Below are 23,581 nucleotides of genomic sequence, written 5' to 3' on the forward strand. Positions count from 1 at the left end.
TGAGATGGGAAAGATTTAACAAGGATCAGAGGGGCAACATTTTTACGCAGAGAGTGGTGCGTGTATGAGATGAGCTGCCAGAGGAAGTGGTGGAGGCTGGTGCAATTATAGCATTTAAAAGGCCTCTGGGTGGGTATTTGAATAGGAAGGGCTTAGAGGGATATGGGCCAAGTGCTGGCAAATGGGACGAGGTTAGTTAGAATATCTGGGCGGCATGGACAATTTGGTCTGAAGTGTCTGTTTCTATGCTGTATGATTCTACGATTCTATGAACTGTTTGTCCTGTCACTTTTCAAACACATTCACACGAACACTCAGATCCCTTTGTTTATTTTGTACTGTCCCTCCCCGTCCTTTGTTACAAAGTTTGTCATTTCTCAGCATGGAACTTCATCTGGAACCATCCTCTTCCCTCTTTACAATACTTCCAAGTCTCAACTTGCATTGTCGAATTTTGAGATTGTGGCCTGCACCCCTGCATCTCGATTATAAATATACATCGGGGGAACACAAGGACGCTGAACTAATTCCTGAGAATTCAAAACTTTCCTCTGCTCTGAAAAAACCTCCCTGAACTATTCAAAAGCAGAAAGTACTGGAGAAACTCAACAGGCCTAGCAGAGAAAGAAAACAGAGTTCATGTTTTGAGTCTGGTGACCCTCTATCAGATCCATTAACTAGGACTCTCTGTTTCCTACCCCCACAGCCAGTTTCATATCCACATTGTTACTGTCGTGGTGCAGGGAGGACAATCTCTCTCTCAACATCAGCAAAACAAAATCATTGACTGATCATTGACTTCAGGAAGAAAGGAGGAGGATACACCCCTATCTACATCAACGGAGCTGGAAAGGGTGGACGGTGTCAAGTTCCTCGGAGTGATGGTAACAGACAAACTGTCCTGGATGTCTCATGTAGATGTGATGGTCAAGAAGGCACAACGAAGCCTCTTCTTCCTCAGAGGTCCCAGAATATTCAGCATGTCCACAAGGGCCCTCACTAACTTCTACAGGTGCATCATTGAGAGCACCCCACTGTCCGGGTGTATAACGGCCTGGGACGGTAACTGCTCTGCCCAGGACTGTCAGAAACTACAGAAGGTGGTGTGCACAACCCAGACCATCACGGAGTCCAACCTCCCATCCATGGACTCCATTTACACGGCTCCCTGCTGCAGAAAGGCTGCCAACATCATCCAGGACCCCTCCCACCCTGGGAATGCTCTCCCATAACCTCCTCTGTTAGGCAGGAGGTACAGCAGCTTAAACACACGCAGCAGCAGGTTCAGGAACAGCTTCTTCCCCACTGTTGTTAGATGGATAAATGGACTCTAACTTCAAATAATGTTGGTCTTGTTAATGTTGATCTTGTTAAGATCTTGCTCGGCGCCCCTCCTGTGCAGTGTAACACTTTGTGCCTTGCTCTGTGTAAGCACCCATTGATCTGTATCTCCTTGTGGCTGTGATCTGCCTGCACTGCTCACAGAACAAAGCTTTTCACTGTACTCAGGTGCATGTGACTACAGTAAATCAAATCAAATCAAACCTTGTATTCCATGACCTATCACCTGTTGTGTGGCACTGTATCAGACACCTTCTGGAAATCCATGTACATAGCAATGTTATCCTCATCAAGCCTTAACACTACCGCCTCAACAGGAGCCACAGCCTCTCAGGCCTGGCTCACTGTCCAATCAATTCCATTACTCAGCACATCACTCCACGTTCTCAACCAGTCCGAGTGCATGGTGCCAAGGGTCAGCACCTTGATAAACGAGACTGCAGTGTTGAGGGGCCTCACCCAGACCATGCCTCGAATACAGTGCCTGACTGTCCTGAACATGACAGTACAAATACAGTGTACATGGATGCTACAGAATCATGGAATCCCTACAGTGTGGAAAAAGGCCATTCAGCCCAACAAGTCCACACCGATGTTCTAAAGAATAACCCGTCCAGACCCATTCCCCTAATGTCCTACCTTTATCCCTGACTAGTGCACCTAACCTACACATCCCTGAACACTATGGCCAATTTAGCATGGCCAATTCATCTGACCTGCACACCTTTGGATTGCGGGAGGATACCAGAGCACCCAGAGGAAACCCACGCAGACACAGGGGAATATTAAACTCAAGACACTGTAGAAAGACCTTTAGTCTGTATCTAACCCCATGCTGTCCCTGTCCCTGGAAGTGTTTGATGGGGACAGTGCAGAGTGAGCTTTGCTTTGTATCTAACATTGTGCTGTCCCTGTGCTGGAAATGCTTGGTTGGGACAGTGTATAAGAAACTTTATATCTAACCCCATGCTGTCCCTCTCCTGGGAGTGTTTGATGGGAGACAGTGTAGAGGGAGCTTTACTCTGTATCTAACCCCGTGCTGTCCCTGTCCCGGGACTGTTTGATGGGGGACAGTGTAGAGAAAGCTTTACTCTGTATCTAACCCCGTGCTATCCCTGTCCTGGGAGTGATGGATGGGGACAGGACGTCTGGGCAAAATGAAAAATGTGGTCAAGCCCCAGCCCTGAAGGGGAGGGGAGAGGAGGGTGATGACCCTGAGCCTGTAGTTGGTGTCTCCTCTTAGCCCTCACCAACATCATTGCATCAGTCAGTACCAACGATGAGAGTGGGATTAAAGCAAACCGCACATCAACCTGAAACCATGCCCTTGGATTGATGGTGTTTGTTCATGGGAAAATCATAGTCTTTATTAACATTTAAAACCCAGTCCCAACATCATTTAGAGTGGTATTATTTTCACCATTACGACTTCCGTATGGATGTATTTTTACTGTTCCACAGGAACAGGAGGAGGCCATTCTGGCCCCTGCTCGATCCTGTTCCACAGTTTGCAATCACAGAGCCATAGAAACATACCCATACAGAAGAAGCCACTTGACACCAGGAAACCTCCAGAGAAAGACAACTGGTGACCAACAAGGGACCTGGCTGGGTGCAGAAGGATCATCTCTACTTCAGAGCCAGGAAGGAAACACCATCAAACTGACTTTCTAACTTTTCTCTACAGGCAAGTTAATATTCTCTCCATTTCTGTGTGCGTGTGCGAGGGTGTGTCAGAGTGTGTGTCTGAGTCTGTGTGTGTGTGTGTGAGTCTGTGTGTGTCTGTATATATGTGTGTGTGTGTGTCTGAGTCTGTATGTGTGTGCGCGCACGTGTGTCTGTCTATATGTGTGTGTGTGTCTGAGTCTGTATGTGTGTGTACGTGTGTGCGCGCGTGTGTGTCTGTATATATGTGTGTGTGTGTCTGAGTCTGTATGTGTGTGTACGTGTGTGCGCGCGTGTGTGTCTGTATATATGTGTGTGTGTGCGTGTGTGAGTGTGTGTCTGTGGGTGTGTGCGTACGAGTGTGTGACTGGGTGTGTGTCTGAGTGAGTGTCTGTGGGTGTGTGTGCCTGAGTGTGTAAGGGAAGGGTTTATTGGGTATTTAAACTGTTAACACAGTCAAAGAACAGAATGAAGGCCATTCAGCCATTGAGCCTGCAGTAGCTTGTCAAGGAAACACCATGACCTCATAGAGTCATAGAGTCATACAGCACGGAAACAGACCCTTCGGTCCAACCAGTCTATGCTGACCATAGTCACAAAGGAAACTAGTCCCAGCTGGCCGCTCCTTGCCCATATCCCTCCAAACCTTTCCTATTCATGTACTTATCCAAGTGTCTGTTAAACATTGTAACTGAACCCATATCCACCACTCCCTCAGGAAGTTCATTCCAAACACGAACTACTCTGTTTAAAAAAAAATGCCCTTCGTATCTTTTTTAAATCTTTCTCCTCTCAACTTAAAATGTGCCCCTTCAACTTGAAATCCCCCACCCAAGGGGAAAGACACCTGTCATTCACTTCACCCTCATAAACCTCTGTCAGGTCACCTCTCAACCTCCTACGCTCCAGTGAAGAAAGTCCAGCCTCCCCTGATAACTCAAGCCCTAAGTGCCCCCCTCTTGCTTTTCCTCAGATCCTTTCACATTACCTTTATCCACATCATCCCCAATGTCCCTGTGAAAGCCTCAGTTGAACCTGCCTCCCCCACATTTACAGGCAGTGCATTCTACACCCTCGCTACTCACTGAGTGAAAAAGTTCTTTTTCTTTCACATCACCTTAGCCTCATTTGCCCTCTCGTTCGTGTTTCCTCTACAAGCAGGAACAGCTTCTCCCTGTCCACTCTATCCAGCCCGCTCCGAATTTTGAAAAGCTTCATTAGATAAGACCATAAGAGATAGGGTCAAGATTAGAGTGATGCTGGAAAAGCACAACAGGTCAGGCAGCATCCGAGGAACAGGAAAATCAACGTTTCAGGTACAACAGGATTGGGGGAGTCCAGCACTAGAGGTCATAGGTTTAGGGTGAGAGGGGAAAGATATAAAAGAGACCTAAGGGGCAACATTTTCACACAGAGGGTGGTGCGTGTATGGAATGAGCTGCCAGAGGAAGTGGTGGAGGCTGGTACAATTACAGCATTTAAGAGGCATTTGGATGGGTATATGAATAGGAAGGGTTTGGAGGGATAGGGGCCGGGTGCTGGCAGATGGGACTAGATTGGGTTGGGATATCTGGTCGGCGTGGACGGGTTGGACTGGAGGGTCGGTTTCTGTGCTATACATCTCTATGACTCTATGAGGTTTATTTGAAAATGACTTCACCTGATGAAGGGGCAGTCCTCTGAAATCTTGTGATCTCAAATAAACCTGTTGGACTATAACCTGGTGTTTTGTGATCTCTGACTTTGGGAGAAATAATAAGAAAAGGATTTTACACAATGTATGGTAGGTCTCTGGGGAGTGCTGAAGAACAAAGGGACCTTGGTGAACAAGGCTATAGATCCCTGAAGGTGTCAGCACAGGGAGACAGGGTGGGGAGGAAGGCGTACGGGATATTTGCCTTCATCAGGGGCACAAAATATAGGAGCAAAGAACTTATAAAACATTGGTTAGGCCACAGCTAGAATATTGTGGACAGTTGTGGTCCCCACTCTATCGGAAGATGTGATTGTGCTGGAGGGGGTCCAGAGGAGATTCACCAGGATGTTGCCTGGGATGGAAAGTCTGAGTGATAAGGAGAGACTGGATAGGTGGGATTGTTTTCCCTGGAGCAGAGGAGGCTGACAGGGGTGGGGGGTGAGAGGGATCTGATTGTGGGAGACACAACTCTGAGAGGCACAGACAGGGCAGGTCATGAGAATCTCTTCCTGATGGCAGACGTGTCTCAGGCCAGAGGGGATACATTTAAGGTGAAGAGTGAGTGGTTTAGAGGGGATTTGAGGAAACACTTCCTCACCCAGAAGGTGGTAGAAATATGGCAGGTGCTGCCTAAGAGGTGGGGGCAGGGACTCTCCCAACATTGAAGACCCATTTGGATGAGCTCTTAAAACACCAGGGCACTGTCAGCTGTGCACCAGGGGCAGGGAAATGGGAGTGGTATAGATTGGTGTTCAATGGTCAACATAGACATGATGGGCTGAAGGGCCTGTTTTATATTGGATGACTCTATGATTTATCTCTGCACCTTCCTCACAGCTCACCATCAGCTCAAATTTGAAGATTTTACGTTTATTTCTCTCATCAAAATCATTAATATTTATTGTGAATAGGCAGGAACCTAGCACCGATCCCTGTGGCAACCCACTCGTACTTGCCTGTCACTCAGAAAAAGATCCATTTATTCCTCCTCTATGTTTCCTGTCTGCCAACCAGTTCTCTATCCATCTCAATAGACTAGCCCCAATCCCATGTGCTTTAATTTCCTGTGCTAAAGAAATTAAGAACTTTGTTAAACATGATGACTCTTTCAGATAACATTGAGATATCTCAGTTGGGCTGCAATACCTTCCGTTAGACGTAAACTTGGAGAAATATCAAGCGTTCAGGCCCACACTCTCCTGCTTTCCACCTTTCTTCAATACAGAGTAAACATTTGTTGCATTCCAGATCAATGGAATCTTTCCAGAATCCGGGTAATTTTAGAAAATTAACACCAAGTAACTGTTACCTCATGAACTACCTGCTAAGACCAGCTGCCAGAGAGATTTACCAGCTGCCAACTCCACCCCCACCTTCCCTATGACTGTAACGTCATTAAATGTCTCTCTCTCTTCCGCCACCTGATTTACACCAATTACTGAAATGGATTTTCTATCTTTTCATTTCATCTGTCACTTTCTTATGATCAATTTTTCACTCCCAATTCTCACTCTCTCGAGGAACATTCTCACATGCTCATTCCGTTCAGACATATTCAGAATCTCTTGCTGCCTGTTTTCATATTTCTAGCTGACTTCCTCCAATGGTCTAATTTCTTCTTCATGATTAACCTTTTCATCATTCTCTACCATTCTTTATATTCTGACCAATCGTCTAACCTGTTACTTATCTTTGCACTGTAAGATTTTGTTTGGTTCAGTTTGATGGTTTCCCTCTTTCCTTTACCGAACTCTGGATGCAGGGAAGAAACAGGCCCAGGAATAGGTCATTCAGTCAGCCACACCCCCATTCACAGGGATCTATAGACCAGTAAGCCTAACATCTGTGCTGCGTAAGTTACTTGAGAAGATTCTGAGGGATAAGATGTACATGCACTTTTGGAAAGATAGGGTTTGATTAGGAGTGGTCAGCATGGGTTTGTGATTGGAAGATCATGCCTCACAAATTTGTTAATGTTCTTTGATGAAGTGACTAGGAAGGTTGATGAAGGCAGGGTGGTAGATGTAGTCTATATGGATTTCAGTAAGGCCTTTGATAAGGTTCCACATGGTAGGCTGCTCTGGAAGGTTAGATTGCATAGAATCCAGGGAGAACTAGCAAATTGGATATACAATTGGCTTGATGGTAGGAAGCAGAGGGTAATAGTGGAAGGATCCTTGTTGGACTGGAGGCCTGGGACTGGTGGAGTGCCTCAGGGGTCGGTGCTGGGCCCACTGCTGGTTGTTATCTATATTAATGATTTGGATGAGAATGTACAAGACATGATTAGTAAGCTTGCAGATGACACTAAAGTAGGCGATCTCATGGACAGTGAGGAAGGTTATCAGAAATTGCAGCAGGACCTTGATCAGCTGGGGAAGTGGACTGAGAAATGGCAAATGGAGTTTAATATAGATAAGGGTGAGGTCTTGTATTGTGGAAAGTCAAATCAAGCTGGAACAGAGGGACCTTGGAGTTAAGGTGCACGGTTCTCAGAAAGTGGAGTCCCAGGTGGACAGGGCAGTGAGGAAAGCTTTTGGTACACCGGCCTTCATCTGTCAGGGCATTGAGTATAGGAGTTGGGACGTTATGTTGCAGTTGTACAGGACGTTGGTGAGGCCACACTTGGAGTATTGTGTTCAGTTTTGGTCACCTTGCTACAGGAAGGATGTTATTAAACTGGAAAAAGTGTGGAAGAAATTTACAAGGATGTTACCAGGACTCAAGGGTCTGAGTTATAGGGAGAGGTTGGACAAGCTGGGACCATTTTCTGTAGAGAGTAGGAGACTGAGGGGGGGAATCTTATAGAGGTGTATAAGATCATGAGAGGCATGGATAGGGTGAATGCACTCAGTCTTTTCCCCAGGGTTGGGGAATCAATGACTAGAGGGCATCAGGTTAAGGTTAGAGGGGAAAGAATAAAAGGGAACTGAGGGGCAACATTTTTACACAGAGGGTGGTGCGCATATGGAATGAGCTGCCAGGGGAAGTGGTTGAGGTGAGTACATTAACATTTAAAAGGCATTTAGACAAATACATGGATAGGAAAGGATTAGAAGGATATGGAGTTTTAGATCAGAGTGATGCTGGAAGAGCACAGCAGGTCAGGCAGCATCCGAGGAGCAGGAAAATCGGCGTTTCGGGCAAAAGCCCTTCATCAGGAATGGAGACAGAGTGCCTCCAGGGTGGAGAGATAAATGGGGGGGTAGGGGTGGGGAGAAGGTAGCAAAGAGTATAATAGGTGAATGGGGGTGGGGATGGAGGTGATAGGTCAGAGAGGAGGTTGGAGTGGATAGGTGTGAAGGGAGACTGGCCGATAGGACAGGTCATGAGGGCTGTGCTGAGCTGGAAGGTTGGAACTGGGTGAGGTGGGGGAAGGGGAATTGAGGAAGCTGTTGAAATCCACATTGATGCCCTGGGGTTGAAGTGTTCTGAGGCGGGAGATGAGGCTTTCTTCCTCCAGGCGTCTGGTGGTGAGGGAGCGGCGGTGAAGGAGGCCCAAGACCTCCATGTCCTCGGCAGAGTGGGAGGGGGAGTTGAAATGTTGAGCCACGGGGCGGTTTGGTTGATTGGTGTGGGTGTCTCGGAGATGTTCCCTAAAGTGCTCTGCTAGGAGGGGCCCAGTCTCCCCAATGTAGAGGAGACTGCATCGGGAGCAACGGATACAATAAATGATAGAAAAACTTTGATGGATGTGAAAGGCTCCTTTAGGGCCTTGGATAGAGGTGAGGGAAGAGGTGTGGGCGCAGGTTTTACAGTTCCTGCGGTGGCAGGGGAGGGTGCCAGGACGGGAGGGTGGGTTGTAGGGGGGAGTGGACCTGACCAGGTAGTCACGGAGGGAACGGTCTTTGTGGAAGGCGGAGAGGGGTGGGGAGGGAAATATATCCCTGGTGGTGGGGTCTGTTTGGAGGTGGCGGAAATGTCGGCGGATGATTTGGTTTATGCGAAGGTTGGTAGGGTGGAAGGTGAGCACCAGGGGCGTTCTGTCCTTGTTACGGTTGGAGGGGTGGGGTCTGAGGGCGGAGGTGCGGGATGTGGACGAGATGTGTTGGAGGGCATCTTTAACCACGTGGGAAGGAAAATTGCGGTCTATAGCCTGATCAATCCTGACATACCTGTGTTCTGTACTGACACATCTGTAACCTCCAATAGTACAGATTGTATCACTTGCAATACTGACCCAAACATACTCACATATAAACACACAGGTTAGGAGCACGAATAGTCCATTCAGCCCCTTGACTCTGCTCCACCATCCAATAAGAAATTTGCTGATGTGATTGTGACCTCACACATCACTCCAATAACCTTTCAACCCCGGGCCTTTAAAATATTTCAGAACTCTGTTTCCTCTTGCCTTCTCAGGGAGAGAGCTCCCAATATTTATACCTTGGGAGAAAACATATTGTCTCATTTCTGTTTTAAGTGAGGGAAATCTGATTTTTAAACATCCCCTCTGCATCCACCCCATCAAATCCCTCAGGATTTTATATGTTTCTATCAAGTCACCTCTTACCTCCAGTTTCTAACCTCCACTGGATATAATCCCAATGGGTCTAACCTTTCCTCTGAAGACCATTGCAGAGGTCATTCTGGTAAACCCTCTCTGAACAGCTTCCAATTCATTGACGTCCCTGGTCTGTGACCAAGACCATACACAGAACTCCCAATGCAACCTCAGCACTGTCCTCTACTGAAAGTATGACCTCCCTACTGTTGTGTTCAATTTCCACTTTGAGAAACAATAACATTCCATTTACTTCCCTTATCACGACAAACCTGTGATTCATGCACTGGGATACCCAGATCCTTCTGTATTTTAGAGCTCTGCAATCCCTCACCATTTAGACACTGCCGTCCAAACCCACAACCACTTCCATCTAGAAGGACAAGTGCAGCAGATACATGGGAACACCACCCCCTGCAAGTTCCCCTCCAAGCCCCTCACCATCCTGACTTGGAAATATATCGCCATTCCTTCAGTGTCACTGGGTCAGAATCCTGGAATTCCCTCCCTCGGGGCGTTGTGAGTCTACCCACAGCACATGGACTGCAGCGGTTCAAGAAGGCAGCTCACCCCCACCTTCTCAAGGCATTTGGGGATATGGCAATAAATATTTGCTTAGCCAGTGTCCTCCATGAGTGAATAAATTAAGTCATCTCCTGTGGAAATGTATTTTCTTTCCCAGGGATGTATTAAAAAAGACTTAACACCCAACTGCAACTCTGTGCCTGGCATGCATTGTGTGAAAATTAGTGTGTTGTTCAGGTCACAGTTTGAGAATAACCTTGAACACCCCTGCACTGCAGGTAAAATGGGAACAATATCTGTTGTTCTTAGTGAGGGCAACACCGCACCTTCAAAAGGAACCAAAACAAAATAATTTCAACCAAGTTGCAAAATCAAGAATCTTGCTATTTCCAGTTGAATGGGAGTGTCCTATGTCAAGGGAGTTTTGGAATATTAAAAGCAATACATCATCTATCTCACTAGCCACTTCTTTTAAGAGCCTGGGATGAAGCCTATCAGGAGCTGAGTAGTTGTCAGCCTCTAGCTCCAACAACTCACTCAAGACCACTTCTCTCTCTGGTGATTGTGATTTCCCTGAGTTCGCACATTTCCTGATTTATCGCTGCGTTTAATGTGTGTCCTCTACAGTGAAAGCTGATGCACAATATTTATTTAATCCATCTGTGCTCATCTTATTTTCCATAATTAAAGTCCCGTGACTCACTTCCTAAATAGGAGAAAGTGAGGACTGCAGATGCTGGAGATCATAGCTGAAAATGTGTTGCTGGAAAAGCGCAGCAGGTCAGGCAGCATCCAAGGAGCAGGAGAATCGATGTTTCGGGCATGAGCCCTTCTTCAGATTCCTGAAGAAGGGCTTATGCCCGAAACGTTGATTTTCAGCTCACTTCCTAAATCACCAACATTCTCTGTTAACCCTTCTTTTTTTATGTATTTCTGGCACTCTCTCTCTCTCTCTCTCTGTTCCTTTTCTCTCTCTCTCTCTAACTCCAGCTTTTCCTTCTTCATTAATTTTGGTCATTCTTTGCTGTTCTGATATTCTGTCCTACCCTCTGGTCTGGTCCTGCCTTGGCAGACTTAAATGTTATTTTTCTTTAGTTTGATGCTGTCTTTAACATTTCTAGTTAACCATGAAGGGTTAGCCCATCCCTTGGGAATTTTTCTGACATGTTGGAATGTATTCCGTGGATTCTGAAATACCCCCTTAAATATTTGACAGTGCACCTTTATTGATTTATCCTTTAAATGAATTTGCCAATACACTTTATTCATAGACTCTTCACAATTCTTATTCAACTTTATAACAAAATTCTATGCTGACATAGAGTCATAGAGATGTACAGCACGGAAATAGAGCCTCTGGTCCAATTCATCTATGCTGACCAGACATCCTACACTACTCTAGTTCCATTTGACAGCATCTGGCCCATATCCCTCCAAACCCTTCCCATTCATATACCCATCCAGATGCCTTTTAAGTGTAATTGTACCAGCCTCCACCACTTCCTCTGGCAGCTCATTTCATAAACGTACCACACTCTGTGTGAAAAAGTTGCCCCTTACGGCACTTTCAAATTATTCCCCTCTCATCGTAAGCCTATGCCCTCTAGTTTTGGACTCTCCTTCTCTGCGTAAAAGACTTTGGCTAATCATCCTATCCATACCCTTTATTATTTCATAAACCTCTATAAGGTCACTCCTCAACCTCCCTTTGCATAACTGAGGTGGCTCAGTGGTTAGCACGGCTGCCTCACAGCACCAGGGATTTGGGTTTGGTTCCAGCTTTGGGCAACTGTCTGTGTGGAGTTTGCACATTCTCCCCGTGTCTGCGCAGATTTCCTCCCACAATCCAAAGATGTGCAGGTTAGGGGAATTGGCCATGCTAAATTGGCCATAGCTTTCAGGGATGTGTAGGTTAGGTGCGTTAGACAGAGTAAATGTAGGGGAATAGGTCTGGGTGGATTACTCTTTGGAGGGTCAGTGTAGACTTTTTGGGCCAAATGGCCTGTTTCCATACTGTAGGGATTCTATTATACCTGTAACCCTTTCAATACCAATCTACTTGCAACCACTTCAATGTTCACACATCATGAATGTAATCAAGACTAATCCATCTGTAACAGCTTCAACAGTGACATGGCCTAGTTTATTGACAACATATCCCCCCTTTCACGACTGATACAGCCAATAATCCCTTTTAATACGAGTACAGCAGTGACCGATTCATTATAACACAGCTGTAGTCCTATTCACTTTTATGGAACCAGCTTTAAAAGCCCCTCCCATGCTCTGCTCTGTCATGGACTCCCTCCAACAACTCCTCCTGTTTGAGTCCATCGGCATCCTGCCTGAAGCCAGGTTCCTTGCCCTGTTGAAACTGCACACACACTCCAGAATTTCACAGACAGCTACCTGCACCAAGCTGGATCATTATTACGTGGCTTTTCAACCTGTTCTCTCAAATATACTGACATATTCATGGTACCTGGCTTCTTAAGAGTCACAACTTTTACAGCTTTTCCTAAGAATAGACTGCAACACCTTGATGCCTAACAGCATCGAGATTGCAATAACAACTGCCCTTAGGATTTCACTCACTGCTCACTGCACAGAACACATGTTATCCTCCCTGCAGGACATCTTGAAAAAAACAGTCATAATATGGAGTCTGGCTCTGTCTCTTTCAATAACTGATTGTCCTTCAGTTCCTGTCTCTATTCTCTGGGACAGCTCTTTAATCAGCCAGCATTTACCCCTTGAGGAGGTGGGGGTGAGCTGCCTTCTTGAACCGCTGCAGTCCATGTGCTGTAGGTAGACCCACAATGCCCTTAGGGAGGGAATTCCAGGATTCTGACCCAGAGACACTGAAGGAACGGTGATATATTTCCAAGTCAGGACAATGAGTGGTTTGTTGGGGAATTTGCAGGGGGTGGTGTTCCCATGTATCTGCTGCCCTTGTCCTTCTCGATGGAAGTGGTTGTGGGTTTGGAAGGTGCTGTCTGAGGATCTTTGGTGAGTTTCTGCAGTGCATCTTGTAGCTGGTACACACTGCTGCTACTGAGAGAGTGATGTTTGTGGATGTGATGCCAATTGTTCTGGATGGTGTTATTGGAGCTGCCCCCAGCCAGGCAAGTGGGGAGTATTCCATCACACTCCGGACTTGGGCCTTGTGCTTCTGAATAGCCATCATTCCACTTTTAGAAAATTGTTGCAAATGCACCCCTCAGACCCTCTGTCCATGCAACCCTTTCAAACTGGAGGAGAAAGTGAGGTCTGCAGATGCTGGAGATCAGAACTGAAAATGTGTTGCTGGAAGAGCGCAGCAGGTCAGGCAGCATCCAAGGAACAGGAGAATCGACGTTTCGGGCAATCCTGAAGAAGGGCTTATGCCCGAAATGTCGATTCTCCTGTTCCCTGGATGCTGCCTGACCTGCTGCACTCTTCCAGCAACACATTTTCAACCCTTTCAAACTGGGTCATTAAGACTATATTAGCTCTTCCTAACCCTCACATTTCTCTGCTCGTCGGATGCTGCCTGAACTGCTGTGCTCTTCCAGCACCACTAATCCAGAATCTGGTTTCCAGCATCTGCAGTCATTGTTTTTACCTTTTTGGAGAAAGTGAGGTCTGCAGATGCTGGAGATCAAAGTTGAAACTTTATTGCTGGAACAGCACAGCAGGTCAGGCAGCATCCAGGGAACAGGAGATTCGACGTTTCGGGCACAGGCCCTTCTTCAGGAAGGAGGGCCTTCCTGAAGAAGGGCCTGTGCCCGAAACGTCGAATCTCCTGTTCCCTGGATGCTGCCTGACCTGCTGTGCTGTTCCAGCAATAAAGTTTCAACTTTTTACCTTTTTGCCCATTTTACCAGTCTATCTAAATGCAGTCACTGTGAATTCGAATAATCAGGGAGTATTATTATTCTTTGTTCCAATTTCCTAGTTGTTTACATCAACAGTAGGTTAGTTAAGGTCATGGTTAGTTCACTGAAAAATCATAATTTGAAGTCAAACAGCTTTAAGAGAAACATTGGTTCCCACAGGAATTAGTGATAAATCTGGAGTTAGATTTTAGAAGGCTCCCTTGTAAGAAAAAGGAATAAAACATTAAACTCTGCAAGTTGATATATGTATAGCTGATTAAATTACTACATTTCTCAATTAAATAACTTATTAAATCAAATACATTTATAAATGCAATAAAAAATTGCAACCCTGAGTTCCAAAGGAAAAAAAATTGAACCAAATTTGAAAATGCTTTTCCCATCTCAGTCCCTCTGCCACCTTATACCCAGCTGTGCTAGTTCACCCAGACAGGTGGTAATACAATTCCTGTCTTTTAAATTAATTCAGTGATGTTTGCATTCCTAGTTGGCCAACATCTACTGCCCCGTCCTCAAAATCTACTGCCCCATCTGAAGGACCTTAGTGAGCCTTTACACTAATTGACAGTGGTTACACAGTTACACTTTGACTATCTACTGTGCCTTCTGGTCCTAGACTCTCCAATAAGGTGAAACAACCTTTCCACATCCCCCCTGTCAAGTCCTCTCAGAACCATGTACATTTCAATAAGGTCTCCTCTCACTCTTCTAACCCACATTGAGTACAGGCCCAACCTACTCAGTCTCTCCTCATAAGACAGTCCCTTCATCCCCGGGATCAGCCGAGTGAACTTTCTCTGGTCTGCCCCCAATGTCAGTCTTTCCTTAGATAAGAGGGGCCCAAAACTCTTCACAGTATTCCAGCTGTGGTCTCACTAGTGCTTTCAATAGTTTGAAAAAACCTTCTTACTTTTATACTTCATTCCCTATGGAATAAAGGCCAACCTTCCCCATTACTCACTGAACATGGACAGAAGATTTTCCGAAACCTCCAAATACCTCGTCTACAGTGTCCGTTGCTCTTGATGTGGTCTCCTCTACACTGGGGAGTCAGGATGCCAACTTGTGGAACATTTCAGGGAACATCTCTGTAACACCCACACCAACCAGTCCCATTGCCCCGTGGTCAAACACTTTAACTCCCCCTCCCGATCCACCAAGGACATGCAGGTCCTGGGCCTCCTCCACCACCCGATGCCTGGAGGAAGAATGCCTCATCTTCCACCTTGGGACCCTGCAACCACATGGAATCAATGTCAATTTCACCAGTTTCCTCACTTCCCCTCCCCCCACCTTGTCCCAGTTCCAACTGTCCAACTCAGCACCACCCTCTTGAACGGTCTTACCTGTCCATCTTCCTTCCCACCTATCTGCTCCACCCTCCTCTCCAACCTACCACCAACCCCCCTACCTTCATCTATCTATTGCATTCCCATCCACCTTCCCCCCAGCCCCAACCACCTCCTATTTATCTCTCAGCCCCCTTGGGCCAAACCCTCATTCCTGATGAAGAGCTTATGCTCGAAACATTGACTCTCCTGCTTCCTGGATGTTGCCTGAACTGTTTTGCTTTCCAGTGCTGCATTTTTGACCCATTTCAATAATATTCACCTCCTCTATTCTTCCTGCCAAAGTGTGTAACCATATATTTCCCCACATTATAATTCCTGCTGCCAGGTTTTTGCTCATTGCCTGTATCCCTCTGCAGATTCTTTGTGTCATTGCCTTCCCACCTATTTTTATATTTTCCACCAGCTTGGTTACAGTATATTCACTTCCCTCATCTAAATCATTCATCCAGATTGTAAATAATCATGGCCCCAGCACTGATCCCTGTGGCACTCCACTAGTTATAGGTTAGCATCCTGAAAGTGGCCTCTTTTTACCAACTCCTTGTCCTCCATTAGTTAGCTCATCCTCTATCCTGGCCAATATACTACCTCCAACATCATAGGCTCTTAACATTTTCAGTAGCTGAACATGAGAACCTTATCAAATGGCTTCCGAAAGTCCAAATATACACCTGGTCCTTGGCAGGATCCATAACATACTGTTCTGGGAAACTGTCCTGAACACAACATGAATTCTTCCTTATAGCTCCCTCTGTCAATCTGACTATCACAATCTACATGAAGGTTAAAGTCATCCATGATTAATTTACTGCCTTTGTTATATGCCCTTGTTATCTCCTGACTTACTGACCCCTCCTTCCATTCAGCTACAGTTAAGGGTATACAGACTACTCCTACCAGAGGCTTCTTGCTCTTATTATTTCTGACCTACATCCGTGTGGATCCTACACCATCCGATTCAAGATCATTTCCTGCTCTCGTTCTTACTCCATCCCCCACCAGCAAAGCCACATGTCGTCATGGTAATGAAGTCAGCCGGCTGGACCTCATAGAATCTGAGTTCCCTGATTGGGGCTATTAACCTGGTCCAATCAGGGAGCCCTGGCTGGCTGATATAAACAGGGGGGTGTCAGAGATACTGAAACTCTGGCAGCTGACTCTGTGTGAGGCAGGACGATAGTGCAGGACTCTCCGTGTGTAAGTAAAGGGGGACTTGGTGATGGGGTACCAGTCTCTGTGGAGTTGCTTCACCATCCCTTCCTTTCAAACACTCACATACCCCTGAATATTGAGTTCGCAGCTTTGATCTCCAAGGAACCTTGTCTCTGTAATGACGACAAGACCATACCCATTAACCTTGATTTGTGCCATTACTTCATTTGTTTAGTTTCAAATACAAAGCACATTCAAGTAATGAGCTATTGATTTGACTTTGTACCATTTTTTCTCCCCCATGACTCTATTTGCTGTGGCTTTTCACTGAATGTTTCCTCTGTCACTTCCTCCCCACTCTGGATATCATTATCCAAATAACTGCTATATAATGCACTCATAGGGTCATGGAGTTATACAACACGAAAGCAGATCCTTCACTCTAACTTATATGGCCCAAATATTCTAAACTGATCCAGTCCCATTTCGTCTTGCTTTGTAAACCTACATTCACCCTCTCCCAAACCCCCTCTCATTAATGTAGAGCCCTCTCAGCAGCTCTGCATATTTGACCTTAAAGGACACTGGCCCAAGTTCAGTTCAACTGAAGTCCGTCCCACAGGAACAGCTCTCTTCTACCCCAGGATTGTGCCAGTGCCCCATGAACTCAAACCCATTCCACCCACACCAATCATTGAGCCAGGGGTGTACTATCTACAAGGTGCACCGCAGAAATTCTTCATTGTGGACAGATCCTCAGACAGCACCTTCCAAACCCATGACCACTTCCATCTAGAAGGACATGGGCAGCAGATACATGGGAACACCACCCCCTGCAAGTTCCCCTCCAAGCCCCTCACCATCCTGACTTGGAAATATATCGCCGTTCCTTCAGTGTCACTGGGTCAGAATCCTGGAATTCCCTCCCTAAGGGCATTGTGGGTCTACCCACAGCACATGGACTGCAGCGGTTCAAGAAGGCAGCTCACCCCCACCTTCTCAAGGCACTTGGGGGGACTGGCATAAATGCTGGGCCCGGTCAGTGATACCAATGTCCTGTGAATGAATTAAAATAAATCAACATTAACCTCTCAGATCAGTATCCTGCCAAATGCTTAATGGATTTTTCGAAGATTCAATTAAATCGCGCCCTTAACCTTCATTGTTCTGAGGGCAATTAGGGATGAGCAATAAATGCTGCTCCAAACAGCGACAACCCTTACTCATGAGTTCACTAAAAAGAACAATCTCAGTGTCTCCAGTCTTTCCATATTCACTGAGACCCCTTATCTTTTGTCCTGTTTGAATGAATCTCCTCGTGGACTCTCCATGGCTGTGAGCAGAAATAAATAATTGAGACCAAAATCAGTCTGTCACTTACTTTCCATCATCGCCATGATAACCAGCAGAACAGGTGTCAGAGCCAGGCAGCTGCCTTAGGTTATAGTCATAGGGAACAGCTCCCACTGCGATGGAACCTCGCACACCACAGCCTGTGATAAGAACCTGTCAAAAACAGAGCAAACCAATGATCAGAAAGAGACAGCAAGACCAGGGGAGCACAGACTGTATACCTGAGCACACAGGGAGCCTCTCCAACAACTGATCGAGCTGGACAGTACTCCTTAAACTCGAACATCCAACACATCCTTCTATCTTACCTAACAAAGTACTTTTCTCTGAAATTCTGTAATAGTGAACAGAGGACTGCCCACAGTTCCTGCAGGAGATCAGAACAAGCCCAGGTCAAGGGAATTGAAGGGAATAAGTAGAAATGCAATGAGAGATTGTTTGAGTTACTGTGGGAATTCACAGCCTCGTATCCTGGTCAAATACAGCATAGGAACGGAGGGTTACAGACTGTGTAAAACTCACAATGCCAATCTCATCAAACACCCCTTTAAGAAGGGCCCTCATAACAGACTGGTCAAGAAAGTACAAGCCCATATGAAGACAAAGTGGTTTATTGGACCAAAACTGGCCGAGAGGCAGGAAGTAGAGGATGATGGTACAGGGATGTTTCTGTGAGTGGGAATCTGTTTCCATTGGGTTACACAAAGCTCGGTATAGGAACCTTACTGTTTGTGGTGTACATTAATGGTTTGTACTTGAATGTAGGGGGATGATCAACATGGTGTGGGTTACATAAACATTATTCAGGTAGTAAATAGTGAGGGGGACAGCCATAAACTGTAAGAGGATATTAACAGACTGGTCAGCTGGGTGGGGGAATGATAAATCAAATTCCACCCAGAAAGGTGTGGTGTAATGCACTTAGGGAGATCTACACTGAGAATGGTAGGACCTGGAAAGTACTGAAGATTAGAGGGGCCTTGGTGTGAATATAAACAGACCCAATAGGGCAGGTGGATAAAGTGGTTAAGTAGGGGGACAGCCCAATGCCTCCAATGCCCCAGGGAAAGTAGCCCCCATCTATTCAGCTCTCCCTATAACTCCAACCCTCCAACAGCCATGTAATTTTTTTCTGCACCCTCTCAAGTTTAACAACACCCTTCCAAGAGCAGGACAAACAGACATGTATCCATTACTCCAGGAGTGACCTCACCAACGTCCTGTACTACCACCACATGACCTCCCAACTTCAATACTCAATGTTATGACCAATGAAGGCAAGTATGCTAAATGCTTCTTCACTATCCTGTCCACCCACAACTCTACTTTCAAGGAGCTATTGACATGCTGCCCTAGATCATTATAGAGGTTTATAAAATCATGAGGAGCGTGGATAAGATGAATAGACAAGGTATGTTTATGAAGGTGGGGAGTCCAAAACCAGAGGGCATAAGTTTAGGGTGAGAGGGGAAAGATATAAAAGGGAACTAAGGGGCAACCTTTTCACACAGAGGGTGGTGTGTGTATGGAATGAGCTGCCAGAGGAATTGGTGGAGGCTGGTACAATTACAGCATTTAAAAGCCATCTGGATGGGTAAATCAATAGAAAAGGTTTAGAGGGATGTGGGCCAAGTGCTAGCAAATGGGGCTGGATTAGGTTAGGACATCTGGTCAACATGGATGAGCTGGACCGAAGGGTCTGTTTCCATGCTGTACATCTCTGTGACTCTGTGACTGTAATAGAGTCCAGCAGTTTCCCAGTGATTGGTGTGAGAATAACTAGCTGCTCATTCCCAGTTTGGTCTCCTCCCTCATTCCTTCAGAAGCTGAGTTCCTTTGTCAAATTATTCATTGGGAGAGGATGTAGACTGGAGAAAGAGCACAGGGGATTGCATTAATTGTGTAGGCCTTTTCATGAGCCAGCACAGGCATCTTGGGCAGAATGGTGGCACAGTGGTTAGCACTGCTGCCTCACAGCGCCAGAGACCCGGGTTCAATTCCCACCTCAGGCAACTGACTGTGTGGAGTTTGCACATTCTCCCCGTGTCTGCGTGGGTGTGCTCTGGTTTACTCCCACAATCCAAAGATGTGCAGGTGAGGTGAATTAGCCAGGCTAAACTGCCGTAGTGTTAGGTGAAGGGGTAAATGTAGGGGAGTGGGTCTGGGTGGGTTGCGCTTCGGCGGGTCAGTGTGGACTTGTTGGGCCAAAGGGCTTGTTTCCACACTGTAAGTAATCTAATTAATTGTCAAATGGTCTCTTTCTCTGCTGGATGGTTTGCTCAACAAAATAAAATTAAGCTCAAGGAAGTTCAGTCCCTGTAGAAGGGACTGAGACACTTCATTCGCAACAATGAAGATCATTGCTGAGCGCCTCAATGTTCCCAAAAACAATAATTCCAATTCTTATGAAATCTGTCATGCCCTGAGCCCCAGACACTGATTCACAGTTCGGCCAATCAAAGTCTGACTCTGAGTAACGTGAGGAGAAATGTTGGTGCTCAGGACCTGGTCAAAGAGGTTGCTTTTCAGGAGTCTTTTAGTAGACAGACAGAGTGAAGGAAGACGAGAGTAGAGAAGGATTTCCAGAGCTCAGGAGCCAGAGAGATGAAGGAATGACCAACAATGGCAGAACGATGGGAATCACAGAATGTTCAGCAGGTTACAATGGAGGAGACTGGTCAGCTGGGTGGGGGAATGATAAATCAAATTCCACCCAGAAAGGTGTGGTGTAATGCTTCGGATATGTAAATCATGATTGAACTAACTTTTATTTACAATTCCTAGTTGCCCCTGTGAGAGGTGGGGGTGAGCTGCCTTCTTGACCCGCTGCAGTCCATGTGCTGTGGGTAGACCCACAATGCCCTTAGGGAGGGAATTACAGGATTCTGACCCAGCGACACTGAAGGAACGGCGATATATTTCCAAGTCAGGATGGTGAGGTGCTCGGAGGGGAACTTACAGGGGGTGATGGTCCCATGGATCTGCTGCCCTTGTCCTTCTCGATGGAAGTGGTTGTGGGTTTGGAAGGTGCTGTCTGAGGATCTTTGGTGAGTTTCTGCAGTGCATCTTGTAGATGGTACACACTGCTGCCAGTGAGTGTTGGTGTGGAGGGAATGGATGTTTGTGGATTTGGTGCCAATCAGCAACTACTTTGTCCTGGATGGTGTTGAGCTTCTTGAGTGTTGTTGAAGCTGCCTCCATCCAGGGCAAGTGGGGAGTATTCCCTCACACTCCTGACTTGTGCCTTGTAGATAGTGGACGGGCTTTGGGGAGTCAGGAGGTGAGTTACTCACTGCAGGATTCCCAGCCTCTGACCTGCTCTTGTAGCCACTGTGTTTATGTGGTGAGTCCAGTTGGGTTTCTGGTCAATGGTAACCCCCAGGATGTTGATAGCACGGGGCTTCAATGATGGTAACACCATTGAATGTCAATGGAGCAGTGGTTAGATTGTCTCTTATTGGTGATGGTCACAGCCTGGCATTTGCGTGGTACTTTTCACTTGTCAGCCCAAGCCTGGATATTGTCCAGATCTTGCTACGTCTGAACATGGACTGCTTCAGTATCTGAGGAGTCATAAAGTTATTGCAGAATGGCCCAAACCGTCTATGCCGAAATGGTTTTCTAAATTGAGCAAATCCCATTTACCTCTGTTTGGTCTAATCCCTTTAAACCTTTCCTACCTATGTATGTGTTTAAATGTCTTTAAAATGTGGTAACTACATCCACCTCTACCAATTCCTCTGGCAGCTCATTCCATACACATACCACCCTCTGTGTGAAAATGTTGCCCCTTGGGTCCCTTTTAAATATTTTTCCTCTCACCTTAAAACTATGTTCTCTACTTCTGGACTCCCGTACCCTGGGAAAAAGACATCGACTGTTTACCTTCTCTATGCCCCTCATGATTTTATAAAACTCCACAAGTTCACCCCGCAGTCTCCTGTACTCCAGGGACAAAAGTCCCAGCCTACCCAGCCTCTCCTTATACCTCAAACCCTCCAGTCTTGGTAACATCCTTGTCAATCTTGTTTGCACCCTTTCCAGTTTAATAACATCTTTACTATTGAGTCGCGAATGATGTTGAACATTGTGTAATCATCGGGGACCATCCCCACTTCTGACCTTCTGATGGAGGGAAGGTCATTGATGAAGCAGCTGAAGATGGTTGGGTCTAGGACACTCCCCTGAGGGACTCCTGCAGAGATGTCCTGGAGCTGAGATGACTGACCCTCCAACAACCACAACCATCTTCCTCTGTGCCAGGTATGACTCTAACCAGCAGAGAGTTTGCCCCCAATTATTTTTTCTTTCATTATTCACTCAGGTCAGATCTGAAGTGCCACCAGCTGGATCACTATCTAGTCCCTCTTAAGAGCCAGTCACTTTGTTGTGAGTCTGGAGTCACATGTAGGCCAGACCAGGTAAGAATGACACATAGAGTCAAACATGGAAATGTGTTGCTGGAAAAGCGCAGCAGGTCAGGCAGCATCTAGGGAACAGGAGAATCGACGTTTCGGGCATTAGCCCTTCTTCAGGAATGAAGGGCTAATGCCCGAAACGTCGATTCTCCTGTTCCCTAGATGCTGCCTGACCTGCTGCGCTTTTCCAGCAACACATTTCCATCTCTGATCTCCAGCATCTGCAGACCTCACTTTCTCCACATAGAGTCAAACAGTCATACAGTACAGAGTCAGACATTTCGGTCCATCTTGTACATGGTATTGATGAACCAGACACATTTTGAAAAAAACACAATGACCAGACACATCTCTGGTCATTATCAGGCGAGCTTTTGTTGAATTTTAATTTCACATTTTGTTTTTCAAGTGGTATTTGAAGGCATGGTCAGGTATTAGGTCTGGGGTTTGGGAAACATGTTTAGTGCTCCCACCACGACACCAACACCTCAGCCTCAGGGGAGGGAGGAGAAAAGAAGTTTCCAAATTAAATTACAAGAAATTGCAACACTCCGAGGGACGGTGAATCTGGGTACACTGGTCTGTCGATCATAAGAAACTGCTACCCAGCTGCAGCATGTGAATAAAAAGATTAATGGAATGTTGCCAGTTGGCATGAAGAGTCGAAAAGTGTGGCGCTGGAAATGCACAGCAGGGCAGGCAGCATCCCAGGAGCAGGACAGTCAATGTTTCAGGCATAAGCCCTTCATCAGGAACGACATTCCTTTCCACACCTTTCGACTCTGATTTCCAGCATCTGCAGTCCTCACTTTCTCCTCGTTGGCACGAAGAGACTGATGATCTGAGTGAAGAGGTTTTACTGCAGTTCTGCAGGAGATTGAGTAGCGTCACACACAGGGCACTGTGTTCAGCCGTAACCTCCTTGCGGGTGGATTCCAGGGCGATCAGAGAAGCCTCACTGGACAGAGGCCTGCAGTGCTGGTGAATAGGGGTGATCCAATGGTTGGACAGGTTGGCATGTGCCCAACTGCAGTTTTGAAGAATGAAAGGTGATCTTACTGAAACATATAACATCCCAAGGGGAGTAGAGCGGGCAGGTACATGCCTTTGGGGCAGAATGTAAAAATAAGGGGCACAATTTAAAAACAAACACTCTCCATGAGACAACAAAGGGATTCCCCTCTCAGACGGCTGATTAATCCATGGAATGGTCTTTCCCACAAGGTAGTGTGGGCTGGATCATTGAGTGTATTCAATCATTGAATCCCTACAGTGTTGAAGAAGGCCATTCGGCCCATTGAGTCCAAAATGGCGCTCCAAAGAACATCCCACCCAGGCTCTTCCCCTCATACCTCTCCCTGTAACCCTGCATTTCCATATCTAATCCACCTAGACTACACCCCGGGATACTTTAGCACAGCCAATCCACTCTAACCTGCACAACTTTGGATTGTAGGAGGAAACTGGAGCAAACCCCTGCAGACACGGGGAGAACATACAAACTCCACACGTGGGATCTAACCTATGTCCCTGGCACTGTGAGACAGCCGTGCCAACCACCGAGCCACAGTGCCACTCAATGCCAAGTGGAGGCAGCGATGCAGTGGGATTTTTACTGAGCTATTAATCCAGACCTTACAGTGTAACGTTCAGGAGACAATCCCACCGGCTAATCAACTTCCATTCAATTTCAC

The 23,581-nt window shown here is 46.4% G+C and overlaps 1 protein-coding gene across 2 annotated transcripts in view; it reads right to left on the reverse strand.

Moving 5' to 3' along the window:
* The window catches only part of LOC148149685 (SPRY domain-containing protein 3-like), a 1,210,740-nt gene that overhangs the window by 901,801 nt on the left and 285,358 nt on the right, over positions 1 to 23,581 (reverse strand). For both annotated transcript variants that reach the window (XM_087988635.1, XM_087988636.1), the window contains exon 4: positions 17,498 to 17,622. In XM_087988635.1, the coding sequence (XP_087844761.1) occupies positions 17,498 to 17,622 (125 nt within the window). The remainder of the gene's footprint in view (positions 1 to 17,497; positions 17,623 to 23,581) is intronic.

The sequence above is a fragment of the Chiloscyllium plagiosum genome, unplaced genomic scaffold (assembly GCF_037043375.1).
Source record: "Chiloscyllium plagiosum isolate Xiang-an unplaced genomic scaffold, Cpla_swu_hap1 HiC_scaffold_7, whole genome shotgun sequence".
Classification (NCBI taxonomy): domain Eukaryota; kingdom Metazoa; phylum Chordata; class Chondrichthyes; order Orectolobiformes; family Hemiscylliidae; genus Chiloscyllium; species Chiloscyllium plagiosum.